Genomic DNA, 21,995 nt, shown 5'->3' with positions numbered 1-21,995 from the left:
TCAGGGGAATACATTTCTCTATGGCTGCACGAAGATGAAAATCTCACGAAGACATAGGTACTGATGTATCCTGAAAGCGATCTACTATCCTGCACGGAGGTGAAAACCTCACGAAGGACTAGTTTCTCACTCCCACTTAAAAAGGTGTGACCAACGGTCATGCAATGCAATATGCAGAAATATATCAAAACTTAAACCAACATATAATTATAAAACCACAATGATTGTAATAAAGACGAATGAAATGCAATGAAAGGATCGTAAATTTAAATCAAATTCTCGATTTTCGACCAAAAGACAAAAAGTAATCAACACATGGCTTGACTCTCTTTTTACGTCCCCAGTGGAGTCGCCAAGCTCTTGACACCATTTTTTTGATAAAACGGGATCGACTTGGATTTTGAAAATGAAAATGAAAATGAAAATGGGAGTCGCCACCAATCTTTTTAATAAGGTGTGATTGGATCACCTCGAAAAGTGGTTGTTTTTAATAAACGATTTGATTTTATTAAAACAACGATTTTGGTCCACGAAATTCAAGAAAATAGGTTCGGGAGTCGGTTACGTACGAGGAAGGATTAGCACCCTCGTAACGCCCAAAAATTGGTACCTAGTTGATTAATTAATGTCTTAATGTCAGAAATTGAAAACTTTAAAGAAACTTAAAGTACGCTCCTCAAAAAAAAACTCGAATGACATGGATTAAGATTTAGGAGGATATTTGGCTATTTGGTCGAACGAGAAATCGAAACCCAGCACATTAGGGCACGTTTTCTCGAATTTTCAAGCGCAAAACATTGCCTTATTTTGAAATTTTTAAAAGGATATTTGGCTATTTGGTCGAACGAGAAAAATCGAAACCCAGCACATTAGGGCACGTTTTCTCGAATTTCAAAACGTAAAATATTGTCTTGTTTTGAAATTTTTAAAAGGATATTTGGCTATTTGGTCAAACGAGAAAAATCGAAACTCAGCACATTAGGGCACGTTTTCTCGAATTTCCAAACGCAAAACATTGCCTTATTTTGAAATTTTTAAAAGGATATTTAGTTATTTGGTCGAACGAGAAAAATCGATACCCAGCACATTAGGGCACGTTTTCTTGAATTTCCAAACGCAAAACATTGCCTTATTTTGAAATTTTTAAAAGGATATTAGTATGCGTAACAAAATGTTAATGAATACAATGGTGTAGCATAAATAATACGAGTAATAACAATGAAAATAAATTGGATAAAAAAGGCAAATCAATGACATACAAAATAACAATACATATGAGCAAATAAGATCAAAACATTCTTTCAAAATAATAATGGAAGTGTAAATAAAGAAGTAAACAAAGAAAATGAATAGGACTATAAAAATATAAAAGAATATATGTGCATATGCATAAAGTTATGGAAATATGAAAAATATATGTATGTATATATTTCAAAATTATTGTATAAAATATATATATAAGTAAGCATATACATACATATGTACGTATTAAAATATGTATATATACATGCATGTATATAAAAATTATAGAAGGTATATAAAAGTATGTATATATACATATATGAAAATAGAATATCTACATAGGTATATAGATATACATGTAAGTTATAAAATATATAAAGAATGTACAAGTATATATATGTATATGTAAACAATGTATAAAAATATATACATGTATATACATCATAAAAAACGCATGTATGTATATATATAAAATTCATGCACGTACGTGCATACATCATAAAAGGATGTATATATGCAAAAAAAAAAATGAAACATAAAGATGAATTTATAATAACCTTTAAAGATATATGTACATATGTTAGAAAAATATATGCGTATGTAATATACAACAAGCTTTTGGAAATAAAAAAATGCTTAAATGAGATAAGGATAATAATATTAATGATAAAAAATATAATATGATGATGTTAATACCATTAAAATAATTAGTTTAATAGGAAAAATAATTATAATAGCAGATCAAGGACTAAATCACAAAGTAAACAAGGCTTTAGGGCTGAAATTAAAATGAAAAGTACAAAACAGACTAATATCATGACACGCCTGAAAAGACGAGGACCCAGGAGGGAAATATCCCCTTGCTGGTTAAACGGCGTCGTTCCAGCGAGGGTTAAATTGAAATCAAAAACAAATTAAAGAGGGAAATTAAAAAACAGGGAAAAACTAATTGCGAAAAGTTAAAAAATATAGAGGGGTTAAAAGCGTAATTTTCCCCTCAGAAAAAAAAACCCGGACCCCCTCCGGAGCGGGTCGGGTCGCAGGCAGGTCAGAGTGAAACGATGCCGTTTTGGGCACCTGAGACCCCTCCAAAACAGTACCGTTTTGGCACCCTATAAAAGCCCCAAAATTCCCAAAAAATTTCATTTTAAACCCTTCACACACAAAAAAAAGAAAAACACAGCCCAAAAAAACTCTCTTCCCAGTCCCCGGTCCGTCATTGGTCCTGCCACAGCTCCGGTCACCGGCCGCTGTGTTGGCCGCCGATCGCCAGCGACGGCGCCGCCGTACGCGGTGGCCAGAAAAAAATAAATTTTAGTCCGGTCCCTTTAAAGCCTTTAAACCCAAATTTAGCCCCAAAATTTTCAAAAAAATTGACAAAAAACCACAAAATCTCAAGAAACCTTTCGGTTTCCGACCACCTATCATCGAAGGTGGCTTCCTCAGCCGTTCACGGCGGTACAGGCTTGAAGATCCGATCAGTTTTTCTTTTTTCTTTTTTTATTTACTTTTGTATAGAAATAATAAACAAACACAAAACAAATATAATATATATATAAATAGTAGACTAAAGCGAAAATAAAAAGCTAAAAAATATCAACCTTGAGTTGATCTTTTTTCTTTTTTCTTTTTTGTATTGGATTCTCCAAATGTGTGTGTGTAAAAAAAATACATGGTTAATGTGGCCTTTTATAGCCGATTTACATGCTGTTTATGTTTGCTTTTATTATTGTTTCTGCCTCTGTTCTTGTTGCTTTTGTTTCTGTCTTCTGTTTGCAGGCGAGGTCAATGGCATTGAAGGGATAACCCTTGCCATTTTGGTGCAAGGTAGCCAGGGGAGAGGGTCAGACCTCGGGACGAGGTACCTCGGGTGGCCCGAGAGGGGGTAGCGGCGCACATGGCTTGGGGGCCTAGGGTTTCCTGAAATGTTTTAGTTTTGGGGCCATTAGGGTTTTGGGAATTTGGGCCATATTGGGTTATTGGGCTAGTAGTTTATTATTTTATTTTGTTTTGTTTTATAATTGGACTTTTATTGGGCTGGTCAAAAATGGGGCGTGTACAAGAGGTTTAGTAGGATTTTCTTTTGGATACTGGGTAGGAAGGAAACTTCTATCCAAAAATTATTTACAAGTGTACTAATTCATGTTATTTCATAAAATTTTGGTTATTTTTTATGTTTAAAGAGGTCGTTTTATTGCTTTAGCCAAAGAAATAGGAGAAGGTCCAGTACCAAAAGGAAGGAACCCATAGAGTAGACAAAGTTCTGAGTAAAGTATTCTAGTGAGTTCCTTTGTACCTTGAGTCTGATATCTATGTTATTCATTTAATATTTATCACAGTACAACCAGGTAAATGGCCTTGTCTTTTGGTTCTTGTACTCGTTTATAAGGAAACACATCCAAAAGCCAGTGAATCCAAGAGTATAAACTGTTATTTATACCTAAAGAATTGGTATATACACGGTATAAATACTCCTTCCTTGGTGCACAAGCTCCATATCCAAATTGGTGTAAGGAGGAAACGGTGAGATGTTGCATATGATGATAAAAAGAAGACACAATGTAACACCCCTAACTCGTATCCATCGTTGGAACAGAGTTATGAAGTATTACCAAAATAAACAGATTAAATACAGACATTTCATCTTATTATTTAACATTCATGTCAGATATTATTCGTAAAGTCCCTTATGAGAGCCCTCGAGGCTCAAATTTAACTTTAGAATCGAATTGGGACTAAATCGGAAACTCAGAGAATTTTTCATGAAATTTCAAAATTTTCCAAGGTGCAGGGGACACACACCCGTGTGGTCAGCCACACGGCCAAGTGACACACCCGTGTCTTAGGCAGTGTGGTATTTGAAGTAAGGCACACGGCAGTGTCCTCAACCCGTGTAACTCTCTGACTTGCAATACATTTAAGTGCAAGGGTCACACGGCCAAGCCACACGCCCGTATGCCAGGCCGTGTGATCAATTCTGAGCATTCTATTTTAAAATTTTAAGATGCAGGGGACACAATGTCAGAACACACGCCCGTGTCTCTGCCCGTGTAGACCGAATAAGGTCATTTCCAAGCTATATTTTTCACCCAATTTCACCTTCCATCTATATAAACATTTAAACACATTCAAGAGCCAATTCAAGACATTTAAACCTAGCCAAATTCAAGTCTTATGTATGACATATTAATACCTATGATCAAATGTTCAACTTACCAAGATAGCCTAATACTTATAAACATGTTTTACCAAATACACTATCATAAACTAATATCCAATATACTTATATGATTTTCCTCATTCACCCCTTTAAACATACTCATCAAGCATATTAAGACTATTTACATATCAAAACATATCATTTAATAGCCATTCCAATGGCTAATTTCAACCAACATTAAATTGCCATCAATGGTAACATTTAACCTATACATGCCATTATTACCAAAATTAGTTTACTATTTATATATACCAAAAAGTTCGGGGGATAGTGTGATGTAGCTCCGACTAGCTTCCAACCTTTACGAGCCTCCGAGTACTATAAAACAGAGGAAATAAGACAAAGTAATCACTTAATGCTTAGTAAGTTCGTATAATGGGAAATTAACTTACCATTCATTTACTTATATAATAAACATGCATAATACATCCAAAGCAATTTAGCAATTAGCCTAACACATATAACCTCACAAACATGTTAGTCATGTATTTCATGTGAATAAAAAGAACATGGATGAGCTCATCAGGTATTGAGTTTCCAAGTATTTCATGCATATACAAATAATAGTTTCATTTTGATTTCACATGTTCTCATGTCAGAATTTCACCCGTTGAATTATTTGAAATCTTAATGGATACTTGGATAGTACACCTAAAGTGTATAATACTATAAATTTGTCAATTCATATCTGAGAGTGCTTTTATGAGCACTTAAACAGAAAGCTCTCTCCCAAGCAGTATAACGGGAAGCTTATTGAGCCTTGTAACGGGAAGCTTATTCGGGCAATATAATGGGAAGCTCACAAAGAGCCTATAACAGGTAGTCCAAAGAGCAATTACCGGATAGCTCCGAAGAGCAATTAACGGGAAGCACCGAATAGCCATATAACGGGAAGTTCAAGCAAGCACTAGCGGGAAGCTCACAAAGAGCCTTTAATTGGAAGGCTCACGAAGAGCCATATAACGGGATGCTCATAGGAGCTGCAGTGTGCCCACAACACATGTAAGGTCACAACTGATCGGGATGCTCCGAAGATCATTTAACGGGAAGCTCGCAAGAACACTATAACGGGAAGCTTAAGAGGGCTTGTAACAAGACGTTCTTTCGAGCTAGGGTACATCCGCGACATATGCAGGAACACTACCATTTCGAGAAACAGAACCCTGTATCCATCGAATCTCATTATCCAAACGGGAATTATTTATTTATCAGAGATTTTCAATTATGATATCAATTACATACACATATATCAAATTTACACAATTTACAAATTCAACACTCAATATAAGCATATAAATATACACAATTAAGTTACACGAACTTACCTCACAATTGTTCGTGACTTGTAAACTATTAATCCAATACTTTTTTCTTTTCCACGATCTAACTCCATTTTTTAACTATCCGGATCTATACGAGTAAATTTAACATCAATTTAATACAATTTACATTCACTTCAGTCCAAGTCAAATCTTAAGCAAAATTACCATTTTACCTCTATACTTTTAATTAATGACGATTTCATCCCTAGGCTCAGAAAATGAAATTCATGCAATTTAATCCTTATCCCAAGCCTAGATATTTTCATATATATCAATTGCAGCCCATTAATTCTATGAAATTTTTGAATTTTCCATGAATTCAACAACTTTTCAATTTAATCCCTAAATTATGATTTCATCCAAAATCCTTTAATAAAATACCTTTAAATATCCATCAACATCTCAATTTCATCATATAATAACTAAAATCATATAAAATTATCAATGGTATCTTTCAAAACTTTCAAAAAAATAAAAAAACTAATGAAGTGGTTAGTTTAACCTAATTATAAAAGTCCCAAAACATAAAAATTTCAAGGAAAGAGCAAGAATTAAACTTACATGAAGCAAATATTGAAAAAAAGTTTAAACCCTCTTCAATGGTTGTTTTAGAACTAAAAAATGATGATGAAAATGTCTAGAATTTCAATTTCTCTTTTATTTTACTTAAATTTGGCAAAATTTACAATTTTACCCTTATTTCACATCAATTTCTTGATTTTTCTATGCTTATGCCACCTCAGCCATCCTATGTGGGTCCAATTTCCCTTTTAGTCCTCCTTTATTTACTATTTAGGCTATTTAATCACTATTTCTTTAATTAGCAAGTTTCGCACGTTTTTCAATTTAGTCCTTTTTAATTAATTAACAACCAAAATGTTAAAATTTTCTAACGAAACTTTAATACTACCTTAATGACACTTCGTAAATATTTATAAAAATATTTACGAGGTTTATAGGATCGAGATCTCAATACCTCTTTTCTAAATCACTTAACCTAATAAAGCCTTATAAAACACAAATTACTAATTCAAAAATCTTTTAAAAACCACATTTGGCTCCTAAATATTAAATAATAAAAATTTACAAGCTTATTTTTTGGATTTGGTGGTCTCAAACCACTATTTCTGACATCATTGAAAATTGGACTGTTACATATAAGATAATATGTTTTGCCTCTGGTATGACATTTTGGTGCAAACTATGACTAGTGGAAACCCAACCTTGTTGGGGAACACTTATGTGTTCGAAAACAAGGAGGAATGTTAATGGGATACGGAGGTGATGATTGGTAAATAGCTCTGATGAGAAGAATGAAGATATAGGAAAGATGGTTCTTCAGAATTTGGATCAAAAGCTAGCACAATAAAGGGAGTATGTGGGAAAAAGGTTGCATGTGTGAAAAATAGTAGTGCACATTGCTTGAAAATAAAATTGTAAGCCTGACAGTTGTAAAAAGTTAATCCATGCAAGTGGCGTATACACAGAGCAATTGTGCCTATGTCCGTTATATGCGAGTTTCCAAACCAATTAGTGTCTGCCAACAGGCTAAGTGTGTCTATGGTAGTATCTGCCAGCTGATACTTCGGATTAGAGAGTTGTATTCACCTGATGTGACCTGCTAGTCTATCAAATTGAGTTTAACCTATTTAGTGTCTAATGATAATTGTAGTGGGAATCATTTCACTAGGAACTCATTAAGTTCTCATGAACTTACCCAGTTACTTCTTCTTATTTTCAGGATCTTATATTAAACATCAAGCTAGCCAGGAATCAGACAGATCAACGGCCATTTGTGAGCCTTCTTTGTTTTTCATGGGTAACATGTATTTGCTGGGGGTACTTGGTTGATTGATAGATGCCACCATTTATAAGTCACCAGACTGTATTTTTTAAAAATAATATTTTGTATTTGAAATGTTTACTGATAGCCTTGCTGGCTTTTTTTTATTATTAAATGTGGTTTGTGGAAATATTAGATTGAATTGAGTTGAGATTTAAAACTATAGGTCAAGTAGTAATTCGAAAGAATATTTTGTACTTGAAAGGCTATTTACTTATACCTTTAATCTTTAAACTGGTATGTTACCGTTTTAAATTTTTGTTTTTCAAGTATATATATTCAAATTTTCAGTGCACTGCTTTGGAAAATGGATACCTGCCAAATTGCAAAGTTATTTAAAAAGAGAAGCTCAGTGCCTTCAATGGTTTAACTTGTGGCGCTCCATACCCAAATTTGACGACCAGGTCGAGTGTAGGTTGTTATAGACCAATTATTGTATTTCTTGCATTGCCCCACCCAACTCCAATATATTAAATTCCCATTTTATCATTATATATATAAAACTATTAAAAGAGTAAAAATGTAATAATGTATCATAAAAAACATATACTTTTTGTTTAAATAGTTTTATGAAGAATTATGTTTGAATATTTACTACACTTTAAAATTTTTAAAGATATTGAAGTTAAGTAGTAAAAAGTAAATTGAAGCGGAGTGGAGTAGAGTGGGGCAGGGATGGATGCATCTAACATCCATGAAGGTAGTAGTGATTTTTAAAATTATACATCTATAGTGTAGCGAAGCTGGTGATGGAGCAAAGTGTGTCAACTATGGAGCGGTGGTATATTTAGTAGCATCCACCCCAGTTTGCTCTATTGTCATCCCTAGTGAAGCGTGTTAACCATATTAGTTTATTATTATTTTTGGACGAATACTAGTTTTATTAATACTAGATTTTATCACACCCACGATATGAGTGAATAAAAATATTTTATATTAAAAATTTATTTATAAATTTATTTCAACAAATTATTGTTGGTGGAGTGGTAAGAGATTTTCATATGAATTTGTTGGTTTTGTGTTAAATTCTTAAATAATTTTTTTCAATTGTTTTACTTGAAGATTATATAAAAGTAAGAAAAGACAAAAATACCCTTTAAAATAAGGTCATTTTAGTAATTTTACAATTGATTTGGTGTTGAGTTGACTAGAGACACAAACTCAACCATCCATTTTATATATAGTATATATATACAAATACATAACAAATTTACTAAAAATCCTATCATATGGGTATGCATATGGAGACCACATATTTAGAACACCGATGTGTGTGTAAAAATAATTACAATAAATAATGAAATGTATGGTTTGAAACTAATTAATAATAATACACAATATGTATGATATTGAAATAAAAAATATTAAATTATGAGTAAAATAAAATTTAAACATATAATTACATCAAATTAATAATACTAAATGAATTACAATTATTTATTATGGTGTTGTCATCAATCATGAGTTAGTGTCGAGTTGACTTGTAACCAATGTAGTCAATATCGTATCGGTGGACGTTTCATTTTTCTATTAGTATTGGTACGTACCGGTACCAGTCTATTTCAGTGCACCATTTCAGATTTATTGCTATTTTTGTAAAACATTTTATGTTTTTAATATATATATATGAAAATTATTTACAAATATCAAATAATAAAATAAATCTCAAATATAAAATACTCATAAAAATAAAACTTTAATTTAAGTGGTAAAGAAAATATTATAAAAATGTTAGTGGCATGGTTTCAAATCTCACACGACGTAAAATTTAAGATACCAAAAGAGTAACAGTAAAATACTTATAAATTGTATAAAATATTCTTTAATAAGCTTCACAAATACAATCCATTATTAAGTGTTTGTTTGGATAGCACACAATAATTAAATGAAATTGTAATTACAACCCTAGTAATTACACTCTCTTATAATTATAAGGAATTGTAATTTCCTGGATGTGTTTAGTTGACAAAGTATAATTACATTGTAATTCTCTTTGTCATGTTTCGTAGTACAAATTATAATTACACAACTAAATAATTTATATTTTTAAAAATATTAATTACTATAAAATTATTAGTATTATAAAAATAATTTCTAAATAAGTAACAAAAATTATAATCAAATTATCATATGTTTTAGGTTAGTCTAAAAAAGTAGTTGATAATACGATTATTAATAAAAATAGAAAGAAAAATAAACATCATATACAATTTTATTTAATTGTTCTAGTAAATATTTTGTTGGGTTATTCTCTCTTCAATATTTAACATATACTCCTTATCTCTGTTGGTCCTTGACTAATTTCATCGTCATTTAAATTTGAATATGCATTACTAACATTATCAAGGTCTCATTCTTCCATGTACTCTACGATTGAAGTTATGAAATATGCAACATGCTATTACAATCCAACATTGATTTTTATGTTATTCTAAGGTAATGCTGTTAATATGAGAATTTCTTTAGAACAACAAATATCTTCTCCACCACATTTCAAAGCCTTAAATATTTCAAATTAAAGAGTTTGTAATATGTTTATGATGCATGTGTCTAGTACCATTCTTTCAAATTGTACCATAACCCACAATATGATACAAGAATACTATTTCTATTTGCATAATTAGCATTGACCTTATAATATTTAAGTTCATAGTCCAAATAGTATATAGCTTTAATTATAAAAACTTATATAAACTTAATTTGGAGGTTATGTTAGGTTATAACCTTTTTTATAAGACGTAAATTAAGTAAAAATAATATAGAATTTATAAAATATAACCTTATATAAAAAAAGTTTTATAAGTTATCTAAAACTTTCATAATACTTCTTATAAATAATATAATTTTTTTATAACATTAGAATGTTATTTTCTTAACTATAACATTTTTTTATGAATAATTATATTTTTTATAATAATATATTAAACACTTTTATAACATGTAAATTGTTTTTTATAATAATTTATTTTGCCATAGCTTTAGAAATTTTTTAAGATTTAGATAATATAATTTTTGTTATAACTTTACAAAATACACAAATTATTTTTATAATATAATTTTTTAGGATTTAGAATATAATTTTTTTTTATCATAACTATCACAAACACTCATATATGTTTATGCTTATAATATAATTTTTAAACTTGCGTAAAAATATTTTTTTAAATTGGATTTGAGTGTAATTAATTGCTTAATACTCCAATTGCTAGGTGACTTTCATCTTTGTGTAATTACAAACAAATACACCTAAATTTAATTACTGGGTGACTTTCCAAATACTACCTAAACAAACTCAAAATAAACAACCAAAAAAATTTATACCATAAATTAAATAATAAGATCATCTCATTCCATGTATATAACGGTTAATAAATCAATAAATCCAAAATAAATAATAAAAAATTTAATTTAATTTTAAAATATATTTTAAAATTATAAAATTATTTTTTTAGACTAAATTACCAATAAATGCTGATTTTTTTAAAAATTTACCAGATTAGGTCGTTTTTTGGAAGAATTGCGGGAGTAGGCCGATTTTATGAAAACGCTTCCACGTAGACGCATTTTCAAGTGTAATTGAAAAACGCTCCTAGGTTGACGCGTTTTCTGCATACTGCCAGTAAAACGTTTCCAATTGGACACGTGTTTGCCTAGTCACCTGAAAACCTTCCAACCGGAAGCGTTTTCCCCCTCCAACAACTAATTAAATAACCGCCCCCCCAACGATCACCTTCCCTCCTATAAACCCCCATTATATTTTTCTCATGAATCACTCTCAAAATTCTCTCAATTCTCCATTAAAAGTATTATTTAAATTTTATTTCTCTACAAATTTTTTATTAGAATTATCTTAATATTTTCACAAAATATTTTTGTTATTAAAAATTAATCCGTGTTTTTTGAAATTAGCAAATGATCATATCTCTAATTCGTTTTGATGGCAACCACATTTTCGTCAATTAATTGCAAATGGGAAGAATATTTTTTAACATATTTCAATGTTGTTTAATTTTTTTATTACATTGTTATATTTGAAATTAATATTTTGTATATTTTTTACTTAAATAGGCGGAAGATCGAATTTTGGAGTGCTATATTTGTAATCTACCCGCTCCTCCATCACCCTTGGTCGAACTGTACTTGAGGGAAGCCAGTTTTTTGCATGTAGCCCTTGTAGGTATGAGGTGTAAGTTAAACCCCATATTCGTAAACACGTCGGTGGAAAGGAGGAGACCCGAGATGCATACATTTCATCTCTCCACGCGGCGAGTGTACTATCACTTTGGAGGACATGCAGTTACAGTTGGGGTTATTGGTGGATGGGTCGGTAGTCACTGGGTTCACGCGGCTGATTGAAGAGGCGTATGCGGTAAACTTTTGGGTTTCACTCTGAAGACGATGTATGGAGGCTGGATCGAAATGAGTTGGTTAAAAAGAAACTTCGGGGGGGGTTAAATGAGGATTCGATTGAAGTTGAAAGAGAATAACACGCTCGAGCGTACATCCTTCAAATCATTTGGGGTATCCTGATACCGGATAAGTCACGAAATCTCGTCCATTTAAGGTGACTGCTAAAACTCATCAACTTTAGAGAAGTGGGCAAACTCAGTTAGGGATCTGTCGTTTTAGTGACCTTGTACCGGAAGATGTGTCAAGCGACACAACCATAGAAAATTAAAATTGGTGGTTGCATTCTATTAATGCAGTCATGAGTGCGGTACCAATTGTTATTTTTACGTCCTCGAGTGAACTACTTGATACATTCCCACTCATAACAAGGTAAAATTCATTAAATGATATATTTACCATAATAAAATTAATTAAAATTTAAATTATTATGTTAACAAGTTATTTCAATAGGTGGAACCATGGGCCGAGTTACACGAGATTACCAAATGAGCTTCGAGATATACGATTTTTTTAGACCAATGATCAGAAGAGGAAGTATGTATTTATTTAAATTTGAATCATGTAATATTAAAATAGTCGATTTGAGATTTAGTAGTACGCAAATATCACTAAAGTTTTTATTATTTTAATATAGTTTGAATGGACACCATATAAGGATCTGACAATTAAAGAATGTATCATTGAGGAATTCTTTATGAATCTAAACATCTGGCACGTGAAGATGTCATTGGTAGTGTACGCTATCGTCGAGATACACGAGTCGGATAAAGTGTTGCGGTAATTCGGGTTCCGGCAATATATTCCTATGGCACCTAAAGACCTCGATGATGTGCATCCTATCGACTTATGGGGTTAGACCACTACACCAAAACAGGCTTTTAGCGGCGCTTTTTTATGCCTTTAGCAGCGCTTTTAAGCGCCACTAAAAGTATTAACGGCGCTTTTACAAGCGCCGCAAAAAGCGCCGCTATTGACAACGCCGCTAACTTTAGCGGCGTTTATGTGAAAAAACGACGCTAAAGATCATGACCTTTAGCGGCGCTTTTATAACAAACGCCGCTAAAGAACATGACCTTTAGCGGCGCTTTTATCACAAACGCCGCTAAAGATCGTGACCTTTAGCAGCGCTTTAGCCACAAATGCCGCTAAAGAATAAGCCTTTAGCGACGCTTCTAGCAAAAACGCCACTAAAACATAACCTTTAAAAAAATATTTTAATCAAATAATATTTATTTTTATGATAAATATTATATTATGTTTTATTTTTTAAATTTGAACTTTAAATATACTTGTTAAGGATAAATAAAAAATATTATTTAAATTAAATTTTCTATGAAAATCTTAACTTTAAAACTAAATATAAAAAATTAATGAATTTAGCTTTAGAATTTAAAATAATAAATTAATAACACAATTAAAAAATTAGAAAATTTAGATTCCTAGAGTCAAACCATAATGATTTTCTCGTAGAAGTAAGAAACTAAAAAGAAAAAGAAAACTATGAATGAAGTAGATATTGTAAAAAGAAATCCGCAGATGATTTTCTAGCAAAACATTTTTACATGATTAGTTCATAAAATCCACATCTTCATTACACAAGAGAAAGGACATTACATATCTAAAAGAACAAAAAAGGCTTTGCACAAATAGGATGAAAAAAGCTAGAAAGGAGGTACAAAATTGCACATCTTTATCAAGTAGGAAGAAGTTCTGTGCAGCTGTATCTGCATTTCCTGTCATCCTTACAACAGCTTGAACAGCCATGCTAAGAACACCAAGCCCTGCACTGGAAGCCAGAAAGAAAAGTTTTTATGAGAAATAAAGCTGTGAGGGAATGGATGCAAGGAGCCGTAGAAAAATTGTGGTGAAAGATTGAAAGACCAAGCTTTATGAGTCAGCCAAATACCTTCCAGCTCCCACCACAACAATCTTGTGGTTTGGAAAATCATCCAAAGATCGACCTTGTGCTCTTACAGTTCCTAACAATCCAGCAAGTGCAACTCCAGCAGTTCCCTAAGAGAATTAAGTAAGCACAACTTTCTAATATTTGTGGCATTCATAGTGATGCTGCAGCAATCTAAGTTACACTAGAATCTAATCCTATCCATAAAAGTAGCAACTTGCTGGGCCAAGTGCTCACCTGTACGTCATCATTAAACATGCAAAACCTTTCCCGATAGCGTTTCAGAGTTTTAAAGGCCCACTTCATTTGAAAATCCTCAAACTAAATGGGGTAACCATCAAATAAACATCATGGTATCAGCATAAAACAAAAGTCTCACTTCTGAAAGAGAGAAACCTGTACAATAGCCTCAGGCTAACGTGTTAAAATCGCTTCAATGAACTCATCAATAATTGATAAATATTCTTCCCCTTCTAACCTTGGTTGTCTTAGTCCTAAATCTGTCCAAACCCCCAAAGAGAAACATGTCAAAAGAAATCTCCACAATCGGTAAATAAAACAAAGTACCAACAAGCATTTCATATGTTCCATTCTATGAATAACAAAGTAAATAAGCACATATTTTACTCATAAAGTGGGTCTTCAATTAGCTTTAGATTGTTAGTACCAACATCTAGCATATCTGGGAGTATATGTCAGAGACAGATTGATTTAATAATTAAAGTTCTAACACAAGACAAGAGAGTTGCCATCACAAGAAAATGTTGAAAATGTAAAATACGATAATAACATGGAGCAAACATTTTCAGCAAGATATAATCCACACACACATTTTGCTCAGCCATAAAAATTATTTTAATATGATATATTATCATATATTTAGCTTTCCAGCTAAGTATGAAACCCTTATGGGGCCTTCTTTTATTTGCCCAAATTAAAAATGGTCATACCAATGCAAAGTAAATCGGTTTAATTTGATTCCATCTCTATTTTATTTTATTTATATTTAATGATAAAGTATATACATTTCATATAGGAATAACTTTTAATGGGTTGAACCTAATTCATGAACACTTTCAATTTAAAAAATAAAATAAAAGCAATAAAAAGCGTGAAAGCAATAAAAAAGACAAACACAAAATATCATTAAAAGATAACATGAATATGATATAAAAATAAGAATATTTAACAATTATTAAATAAATAGTGAGAGATGAGAGGTAGTTGCACTCTCATCAAGCAGTGTATAACTCACTCAGAACTTGTTTTTTTATTTATTTTGTTTATGTGTTTAGTTGACAAAAGCTGATTCCAAGGGAGTTTTTATGACTTTTTTTTCTTTTTTAATTTATAGATTTCTATTGACAGCTTCAACTATGCCTTGTCCTTAGGTGACACATTACTAAATTACTAATATATATTTATATATACAAAGGCAGCTTAGCTTATGCTATGTAGATTATTACATGGGCTATACAGGCAGGGTTGAGTGTCAGGAGCAAGGACTTGAGAGGTATACATGCTTGTACAGAGAGTAGAGAAGTGACACATTTGGTCTATCTTTTTTTTAGCTTTAATGATGAAAGTAATAGGAGGGCCTTTGACGGGGAAGAGCTACCTTCATCAAAGCTCTAATAGTTATTAGGAGTAACTGATCTTTGAATTTTGTTTCAACTGTTTGAACAAAAAAAAAATCGGCTTCCTTCATGAATCGAGCCCCCTTGCTGCGTGTTTGTCATCATTTTGTACTGATTAAAGAAAATATTTGAGCTACAAATCATAAGTTATATAGAGTAACTTGACACTGCCATCATAATAATCTAGCACAAGATAGTGTCAAAGGTCTTCAAGAATCCAAGTCCTCATAATTTACAGATCCCACAACTGTTCAGAGGGCCATTTTTTCAGGCGGGAGGGGGCAACAAGGAGCCTATTTCAGAATATCAGATTTATCATTCATGATTTTTCATCACATCATACCAAATAATGATTCAATTGAATTTAGTATAAAGTAATAAAGAAACTGCTTGAATATATTATGAAGTTGTCTATATGTTCAAAAGGTTCAATGTACCAAATTAATGAAGCAACAAAACGGGAAATTATTAAATTTACTTTGACATACCTTACAGACTCACTTGGAAGATCCAGTAGAATGACCCCTGTCCTTATCTATAATATATCTCTATGTCTACAAAGCATTAACAACTTGCTTTTCTATGAAAGGTGGAACTAAAATCTTAACCACATACTACTTTGACATTTATTTAATACTATACATATACAAATAACACAAAGCAGAAACCAGGACATCCTTTGTGAAAGAAGAGAGGACAAAGTGTTTCTTATTACTGGTATTTTTTAATTTCAGGAAAATATGGATTAGAGGTGGTCCAATACTGTTATAAATAACTATTCTAGTCTTGTTCAGACATAGCACTAAACCATAAGTCAACATAAATCACACGAGTATAATTTTTTTTTTTTTTGCATTTTCTTAACCCAATTGATAGAAAATGACTAATTGAGAACCATACCAGGTGCACAAAGAAATCTTCAACTACAGCTGTATTACTCTTTAATAGCAATGATTGGAGATTAGTTCTAGATCTATGCAATATCCGAGCTACAAGAGCTACAGTATCAGCACCTGCACATCTTTCCTGCAACATAAGTGTTATGTTATTTATGGGCACATAAATTACCAAATGCTTCATTCCCGTTTTAAAAAAAAAATCCACATAAATCACCTTAGTTCAAAGAAATCAAGAAACCACAGATCAAAAGATGTTATGTAATTGCAGATCCAAATAGAAAATAAAAGATAGGAAACTACATTAAAGAAAACAGCTTTTTAAAGTGACCAAAACAGCAAACAAAATGCAAAATTCCAAAATCAAAGTCAAGATCTAAATATCCATACATCAAGATCCGAGACTTAAAACCAAAAGTAAAATAGTATTAAAAAAGTTGGATCAAACCCAGATCTTTAAAATGAAGACTGTTTTCGGAGAAACCCACCAAAATCCAAAATTCAAAAACAAAAAATAGAACAGGGAAGAGACAAGGGTTGAGCTTACAAAGCAGTCATCATCAATGGTATATATAGATGTATTTCTTCTTGGAAACCATGTACCCAAAGCACCTACAAGCAGAATCCTTGAAAGAGATATAAGAAGACTTAGGACCCAAAATCCTGTTGATGTCGTTCTATTGTAAAGCTCATAATCGAAGCCTTTAGGGACCTTGATAATCTTGGTTACAAATTAAAAAGACATAACGCGCGTGGATACACTGGCATTGGGTATAAACAAAAGGGTGTTTTTTTGTTAAACGTTTGCGGCGGGGATAGCCATTGGAGAGCAGAAGAAGAAGGGGAAGTAGAGAAAATGATGAAGAAGGAGTTCAAAACATCGTCGTCTGGTACCGAGATGGAAAGCTGGGTTTCTTTGATAGGGTCAGGTGAAGAGGAAAGAGAGAAAGGGAGAGGGGAAAGGGTAATAGGAGAAAGGACTTGGTGAATAGAAAGGGAACGGGTAAGGCCATGGGAAGATTAGGGATTTCATGGGGGGGGAAAATTTGGGGTAAAATGGCACCATTCTAAAAAACGCTTTATTTTTTATCTGTTAAAAATTTATTTTATTTTGAATAAAATGACTATATTTTGTTCTACTAAAAATTTTTTATTTTATCTGTTAAATATTATTAGTTAAGTCATATAAAATATTTATTATTTTTTAAATTTAATTTTTTATAAAAAAACTAAGTACTCTTAAAATAAATATTATAGATTTTAATAAGAAAAAAAATTATTAAATGACTGTAATTAATTATTAAGTTAGAATTATCCAAGCAATTAACCTTTAACCTCTAACCCCTAACCCCTCTTTTACAATTATATAATAACTTAATTAATATATAAATTAAAAAATATTAATTAATCTAAACCTTAAACCATAACCTGACCCCGAATTTCTAAACCCTAAATCACTAACTCTTAACTTTTAACCCCTAACCTAAACCCCTAACTACTAACCCCTAAACCTTATCTAATATATAAATTCAAAAACATTAATTAATCTAAACTCGAATCCCTAACCCCTAACCCCTAAACCTTATTTCATAAAAAATTAAAACACACTAATTAATCTAAACTCTAAAGCCTAACCTGACATCGAATCCATAAACCTTAAATCCCTAACTCTTAATCTCTAACCCCTAACCCCTAATGCCTAAATCACAGCCCTTAAACTAGAATCTTTAATCCCTAATCCCTAATTCCATAATCTATAAATGTTAAAATTGTAACTCCTAAACCGGCCTTAAATCCTAAATTAACCATATACCATAAACCATATATATTAAACCCTAAACTATAATGATAATTAATTAAATATTTTAAAATTAATACTATCGTATTTTTTACAATTAAAATCAATCAGTCATCTACCTAAAAATTTTTAAAATTATTTTAAATAATAGTATTTTAATTTTTCCATTTTTAACAAATATTTTTCTATGTTTTTTTATTTCAAATTATTTCTATGTGTCATTATTTCAAATTTATCCATTTAACAAATATTCAATTAAAAATAAATTAAATTTTAATTAATATAAATAAACAAATTAAATAGTAAATAACAGATAAAATATTTTTGCGGCGCTTTCTCAAAAACGCCGCTAAAGCTCTAAGCATTAGCGGCGCTTTTTAAAAAACGCCGCTAAAGATCTGAGCATTAGCGGCGCTTTTTCAAAAACGCCGCTAAAGACCTGATAGGTCAAAAAATGATGCCGTTGGGCTTAGTTTTTTTGCGGCGTTTTTCCAAAAAACGCTGCTAATGCTTATTTTTAGCGGCGCTTTTATCTTTAGTGGCGTTTTGTGTAAAGCGCCGCTAATGCTTGATTTTTAGCGGCGTTTTTTGTCCAAACGCCACTAAAAGTGCCGCTAAAAGCCTGTTTTGGTGTAGTGGACAGAGTTAGCTTGTGATCTGGATTACATGTTATGGTTTAGGATCCATGGCAAGTCATACTTGTACGGGGAAGAGGCGAGGAGTCGACAATTGTATATGAGGAGGCCATGATGAGCCTCTATACATCCAAGGACTGACGAGGTGGGTCCATCGTCAGCACCTATGCAAGAAACGACACCAGTGGTTGTACCACCGATGGCTACACCACCCACTGGTCAATATGTACCGTCTTATTTTTGTGTGTATACTCACCCTTTCATCTCCATACAAGCACTATATATTCCACCACATTTTCCTACTTCTACTTCTATGCTAGGTTTAATTTTCGGACATCCATCCTCGATGTATTAGATGCCCATGCCATCTTCATTTTCGATGAAGACGATGTCAATGATGACGTATTGGCCTTTTATGTTCCAGGCATCGATCGAGAGTCTAGTTGTTATGTCATCGGTGTATAAGACATAACATAGTTATACTCATACACCATTTGTGTCACAAACACCTCTGGGATCATTATTCTACCAAGGTGGATCGTCTTCCAAACCACCTATTCCTAGATCGAAGGATACATGATGGTAATCGATGCAATCAACCAAAGGTGAAGAAGATGAGAGGCTGAAGCTAAAACCCCAATCAGAGGTTCAACCAATAAAGAATCCAACGCACAACCGTTGACCACCCCGATGTGGCATAGATTCTAATCAATATTTGGACTAATTTACTTTATCATTGTGCTCGTCATGTGAATATTTAAATAAATATAAAATGTTTATATTGTATTAATGATGTATATTATTCTGTTTTTAAATGAATATCCATGTTGTCGCGTATTCGAGTCAATGTCGGTCGACCTTTTGGTTTGCAACGCAATAATCTATTGGGTAATAACTTAAATGGAGCGCTCGATATAGGCGACCACCTATGTTTATCTAAGACTGGTGGGAATACATGTCTTCACACGTTGTACATGCTTTCTAGTTTGTACATTTTGTCTACAAAGCTCATGGGATCCATACGCTGATTGCTACTTGCTGTAATTGCATGAGCATATAGAAAATGAAGTGTATCAAATCTCTAACAGTTTTAAGTCCTCTGTCTCATGTGTATACGGTACACTCCTCCGACAATACCTTGGTCCGGTCTATCAAACTCTGTTACCTGAAACCATAATTGTTTGTGCGAGTGACACACTGGATGCACATAATTTACTCGTACTATAGCCTTTCTAACTTTTTTCAGTACATCCTAGCTCTAAATGTGGCCTTCTTGGATCTAGCCAACATAAATTGTCCCTCGATTTAAGAAAAGTTCAGTCAAACGGAAGTATGTCTCTTTTATAACTGAGGTAATCGGCAAATGACGCATTCCCTTCAAAATAGAATTGATGTATTCTGCTAGGTTTGTCGTCATGTGGTCATATCATAGACTCTTGTCGTAAGATTGTATTGATTAATCGAAGGGTATGTTATAAAGGTAGCTTACACCTGCATTGTTAATTGCCCATAAGTTTGCTAACATTTTATGGAAATGGTATTTCACGAGCTTGTACACTGTCAAAAGAAGTGAATAGTGGCAATTACATACCAAAGAATTTCAAAGAATATTTAATAGTGGTAATTACATACCAAAGAATTTCAAAGAATCTTTAATAGTGGTGACTACATGCCCATGTTGGTCACATGTGCTCGCTCAACATTTGAGGGATAGTGTCCGTGGTAGTTTGATAAAACATACCTTAAACAATACTTATGGTGTGTACAGTCCTAGAGGCTTCCTTTCCATTCAATTGCAGCCAATAATCCAAGTCCCCGATTGAAGATGATGTAAATATCAGGTTGGGGGTACGCATGCCTCTCCAACCGAGATAGGAGGAAATCACAATCGTTTATTGACTCTCCAGGGTTGATTGCAAAGGCAATCAGCAGGATTTTTTTATTGTCGTCCTGTGCGATAGCCAATAACAACTAATGGTTATATCTCCCATATATAAAAGTACCGTCGATCAGTAAAAGTGGCTTGCAGTACTAGAATGCCTCTCGACATTGCTTGAAAGTCCTGAACAAATGTTTGAACACTTGACATCCATGGAGCAACTAAGTATTGTAGTATGCATGACTTGTTTCCATATTGGTTATGTAAGAGCCCGATTTTGACCCTAATCGGAACAGTAGTTTCGGGACCACAAATCTGAGCCTAAAAAATATTTTAATATTATTTTTTATGTTAATTATGTATGAATTTATAGGTGTGAAAGTTTCGTGAATTTATTTTATTGTTTGTGTGCTTAATTTGAGAAAAAAGGCTTAATCGCGTAAAATGAAAATTTGATGATTTAAATAAGAAAGTGCCTAATTGTTGTTGTCTTTATAATTTGGAGGCTTTATGTTGTAATTTAGCCAATAATAATAGGTAGTGGACGGCATATTCATAATACATATGGTTTTTATATATTAAAAACAAAAGTTAAAATAATAATATGATATAATGTTATATTAAAATAAACAAAACTTAAAAGCCATGTTTTCATCTTTCTTCAAACCGAAACAAAAAGAAAAGAAAAAGAACTTAGAAACTAGGTATTCGGCCCTTGTTCAAGCAATTTGAGGTATGTTTCGATTTTGGTTTTTGATAATTTTTACGTTTTTGAGATAGTTGCTAAGTTATCTTCAAAGCCTATGTTTTAATTTTTGAATTTGATGATGATTTTGTGTTTTGCCTGTAATGGCCCAAATTTGAGGTTATCGGAACAGTGGTTTCGGGACCACAAATCCGATGAGAAAATTTTTATTTTTCTTATATTTTTATGGTCTACAATTTCACAAAATGATTTTTTGAAAATTTCGTTCGAAAATTTCGACGTTTGGGCACTCAATTTAGTCAAAAGGACTAAATTGTAAAAAGTGCAAAAGTTGAGTTCTACATGTTAGAGGTGTCCAATTGTTATGAAACTTTAAATTGGAGGTCCTTATATGGTAATTATACCATTGGTAACTTGGTAGACAAAAATGGACATGAGATAAGTGAAATAGAAAATTTTTAAGTTAGGGGCAATTTGGTAATCTAGTAATTAAAATGAATTAAA

The 21,995-nt window shown here is 32.2% G+C and overlaps 1 protein-coding gene across 11 annotated transcripts; it reads right to left on the bottom strand.

The window, feature by feature from the left end:
- Positions 1-13,558: 13,558 nt before the first annotated feature.
- LOC107912047 (NAD-dependent malic enzyme 2, mitochondrial) lies at positions 13,559-17,542 on the bottom strand. 11 transcript variants are annotated; one of them, XM_016840088.2, is made up of 6 exons: positions 17,021-17,542; positions 16,478-16,603; positions 14,337-14,440; positions 14,178-14,261; positions 13,944-14,050; positions 13,559-13,823 (listed from the first exon to the last, which is right to left on the bottom strand). In XM_016840088.2, exons 4-6 carry the CDS (start codon positions 14,244-14,246, stop codon positions 13,604-13,606), a joined length of 396 nt encoding a protein of 131 aa, XP_016695577.2. In that variant the 5' UTR covers positions 14,247-14,261; positions 14,337-14,440; positions 16,478-16,603; positions 17,021-17,542; the 3' UTR covers positions 13,559-13,603. The 11 variants fall into 11 exon arrangements, with proteins under 11 accessions (XP_016695577.2, XP_040955066.1, XP_040955070.1 ...); XM_041099132.1 differs by adding an exon at positions 15,559-15,870 and having other exon boundaries at positions 14,178-14,440; positions 17,021-17,532; XM_041099136.1 differs by having other exon boundaries at positions 14,178-14,336; positions 14,419-14,440; positions 17,021-17,532.
- Between the last annotated feature and the right edge of the window lie 4,453 nt (positions 17,543-21,995).

The sequence above is a fragment of the Gossypium hirsutum genome, chromosome D08 (assembly GCF_007990345.1).
Source record: "Gossypium hirsutum isolate 1008001.06 chromosome D08, Gossypium_hirsutum_v2.1, whole genome shotgun sequence".
NCBI lineage: Eukaryota > Viridiplantae > Streptophyta > Magnoliopsida > Malvales > Malvaceae > Gossypium > Gossypium hirsutum.
Note: the sequence above shows the minus strand (reverse complement) of the source record. Positions and strands in the feature narration are given on the sequence as shown.